Here is a 3,230-nt window from a genome sequence, read left to right on the forward strand (position 1 = left end):
GGGGGGGGGGGGGGGTATGGGAAGGAGGGAGAAGCATTTCTGGGGTTGGCAGGGCCTGTCTCATGGGGTGGCGTTGAGATCTGCAGGGGGGGAGGGGCAGAGTCTGCCTAGCAGGTATGACTTCTGGTCAGAGGTCAGGAAGTGAGAATGGACGTAAGTGGTTTATCCCATTTGATTGAAGAAGGTTGAAATACTACCCCTGGGTCTTTAACCTCTCTCTGAGAGGGAAGAAACAGGTGTAAAAACCAATTCCTACCTTCAGGAGATCTTTGTCTGTTTGGGGTGATGAATCTCTATTTTGCCAGGGAGTGAGACTGCTAGGATTAGGGTGTGACCGAGGAGGAAGGAACTCTAGGCAGGCCGAAGAGCCCAGGCAGAGGCATGTCAGGAGGATGGGGCAGTTTGACAGATGGGTACAGACAGAGCTCTCAAGGACTCCAGCTCACACTAAGCAGACTCAGGTGAGCGCCGTCAGTGTGGGCTGGGGTGGTTGGGGAGGCTTCCTGGAGAAGGCTGAAATAGTTGAGAGGAAAGGAAGAGGCCTTTTAATAGCCGAGGCAAAAGCTTAATGGTGAGAAGGGGCACTTTGGCAGGTGGGAGATGGCCCTAGGTTGATGTGTGACCTTGGAAGGAAAGGGCAGTGAGACACTGAGGCTCTTTCCTGGTTCTCCCCACACCCCCTTGAACAGGCCAGGTGAGCAAAAGTTCCCCAGGGCAACAGAATGGAACAGCCTCCTCGTCTTGGAAGGCCCTCCAGAATCAGGACCTCCATGTCCAGTGGGAGGACTCAGATAGGAAGCGGAAACACCTTCCAGACAGGTGAAATCCTGGACATCTGGGGTTGGGGAAGAGGGCATGGGTGCACGCAGGCCTGAGCAGTCAGAGCAGGCTTCCAGGGCAAGGCAGGCTTGTAGAAGGAACAAGGAACAGCATTATGGGTGGGTTTCACAGCATAGGCAAAGGGAGGGCAACTAGAAAGTGCGTCTGATGAAGAGCTAATAAGCCTGGTGCTGACCCCCTCTCCACAGACAGGTTGGGCCTTCAGCCAAGAATGAAAAAGCAGCCTCCAAGAATCAGCACTGGTTGCACAGGGACCTGCGTGTGCGGTTTGTGGACAAGCTGTACAAAGGCGGCCAGTATTACAATACCAAGGCAGGAACCTCGCAGCCTGGGTCCCCTTCCTCCCCCAGGGGGTGGGCCCCCTTAACTCTCTAACATCTCACATCCCCTGACCTGTCTCCCCAGATGACAATTGAGGATGTCGTGAGCCCAGATACCTGTGTGTGTCGGACAGATGAAGGCCGAGTCCTGGAAGGTGAGTCTGAGTGATGGCAGCTGGGGCCTTATCATCCTGGAGGCTGATGGAGAAGGGTGTCTGAGGCCAAGAGCCTGGCCCTGGCAAGGCTGGGAGGTTGGGCAGGGTTTAGATTCTTTGCAAGGCCCAGCATCCTCTTGCAGAACATTAGATGCTTCCATGGTGGTGATTATCTGAGCCCCACCCTCGCCGTCTGTCAAATTACATGGAAGCTGCTATTTCTCTCTCTTGTGACTGGCACCTTGATGGGGGGAGGCATATTGAGCTCCCATTGCAGGGCAGGACTTACAACATGCCCACCACCACTGTATGTAAATGCTCCCTTAATTACAGGCATCTCTGTGAACTGCTCCTTACGTTTCCTGGTCTGTGGAAACTCCATCTGTCAGCAGGGTGTAGAGTAGCTCCAGGGAATACAGGAAAGGCCTCTCTGACAGGACCCTGGCTGGGCTGGCCCTTGCTTCAGGCCTCACTCCCCTCTTCCTCATCTGCAGGCCTGAGGGAAGACATGCTGGAGACCCTGGTTCCCAAGGTGGAAGGCAACCGTGTGATGGTGGTGCTAGGACCACAGGCTGGAAGGGTGAGTCCCAAACCTGGAAGTGGAGGGTTGGGGGTCATCCATGGGATGTCCCAGGGTCTGGGCTGGCCTTGCTGAGTCTACCCCATCCCTGCTTCAGATGGGACACCTGCTGGGCCAGGACAGAGCACGGAGCCGGGCTTTGGTGCAACTGCAGAGAGAGAACCAGTTGGTGGAGCTTCACTACGATGCTGTGTGCCAGTACATGGGCCCCATTGACACAGACGAAGACTGACCCATGGGACCACTCCCACCCCCAGGCTGTTACCAGTTCTGTACTGTATGAAAAAGTTGCCTTCAAGAAATGGGAAGATAATTACTCCATCCTCTGCTTGCAGCATAGTCCCGGGACAGGGACAGAGAAATGGATGGACGGACCAGAAGAGAGGCTAAAAACAAACCCAATATTTATCAAGATTTAGTGTATAATAAAAACTACTTCAAATAGTTAGTAGAAGGATGACATCATAAGTGGGGTCCTGAACTGACTGAGGTGGGAACCATTTTATTTTCAGCCTCACCTCCCTGTTGTGCTCAGGTGCAGGACAAGTTAAAAGACTTATTAGATTATGAGCTTACTCTTGGAATAAGGAAACTATGAAATCTGACTCCTGCACTGATGCTATGGAATCTGGAATGCCGCCACATCTCTGAACAACTTCCTGAGTGAGAACTCTAGCAGCGGGACCTGCTTTCACTCTTGGTCCAGAGCAGACCCCCAGAGAATATCTTGAGCCGATTTGGGAGTTAACAGGAATGGAGGCTTCTTCCCACAAATGGGATGTGTTAGCTCTAATTTTCAAAGAAGCCAGTTCATTTCTGGGCCCCCATTTTAGTCCCACAACTTTGGCTTAGAGATAAAAAGTTTTGTCTGTCTCTGATAGAATTTCTCTGGTTGTGCCAGGTAACTATATTCTTTTTTTTTTTTTCCCTTTTTGTCTTTTTTCGTGTCCAGCAACAGATCGCAACCCTCAGTGTCGCACCCGTACCGGACCGGGACCGGCAACGGGATCGCAACCCTCGGTGTCGTGCCCGCACCTCGCTCAGCCAGTGAGCAGGAACCGGTCTGTATGTGGGATCCGAACCCTCGGCAGGAGTGCCGCCGCGCTCCCAAGCAGCGCACTGTAGCAGTGCGCCACCGGGCCGGCCCGATATTCTTAAAAAGGTTGTTGTGAGAGAATCTTCAGACGTTTTCCTGTTTAATGACCTGAGATATAAAATCAATGAGGCAAGTCAGAGCTTTAGACACATTTTTTTCTAAATAATCCCTACTGTGGTTTGAATGTGTCCCCCAAAAGTTTGTGTTGGAAACTTGGTCCCCAGTGCAGCAGTGTTGAG

General features: G+C 52.4%; 1 protein-coding gene across 1 annotated transcript in view; it reads left to right on the forward strand.

The window, feature by feature from the left end:
- The window catches only part of GPKOW (G patch domain and KOW motifs), a 7,830-nt gene extending 5,487 nt beyond the window's left edge, over positions 1-2,343 (forward strand). The window contains exons 7-11 of the mRNA XM_008587142.1: positions 690-819; positions 1,029-1,152; positions 1,246-1,315; positions 1,810-1,895; positions 1,993-2,343. Coding sequence (XP_008585364.1) covers positions 690-819; positions 1,029-1,152; positions 1,246-1,315; positions 1,810-1,895; positions 1,993-2,127 — 545 coding nt within the window. The 3' untranslated portion in view covers positions 2,128-2,343. The remainder of the gene's footprint in view (positions 1-689; positions 820-1,028; positions 1,153-1,245; positions 1,316-1,809; positions 1,896-1,992) is intronic.
- Positions 2,344-3,230: the final 887 nt, after the last annotated feature.

This window comes from Galeopterus variegatus, unplaced genomic scaffold (assembly GCF_000696425.1).
Source record: "Galeopterus variegatus unplaced genomic scaffold, G_variegatus-3.0.2 Scaffold4257, whole genome shotgun sequence".
Lineage (NCBI taxonomy): Eukaryota > Metazoa > Chordata > Mammalia > Dermoptera > Cynocephalidae > Galeopterus > Galeopterus variegatus.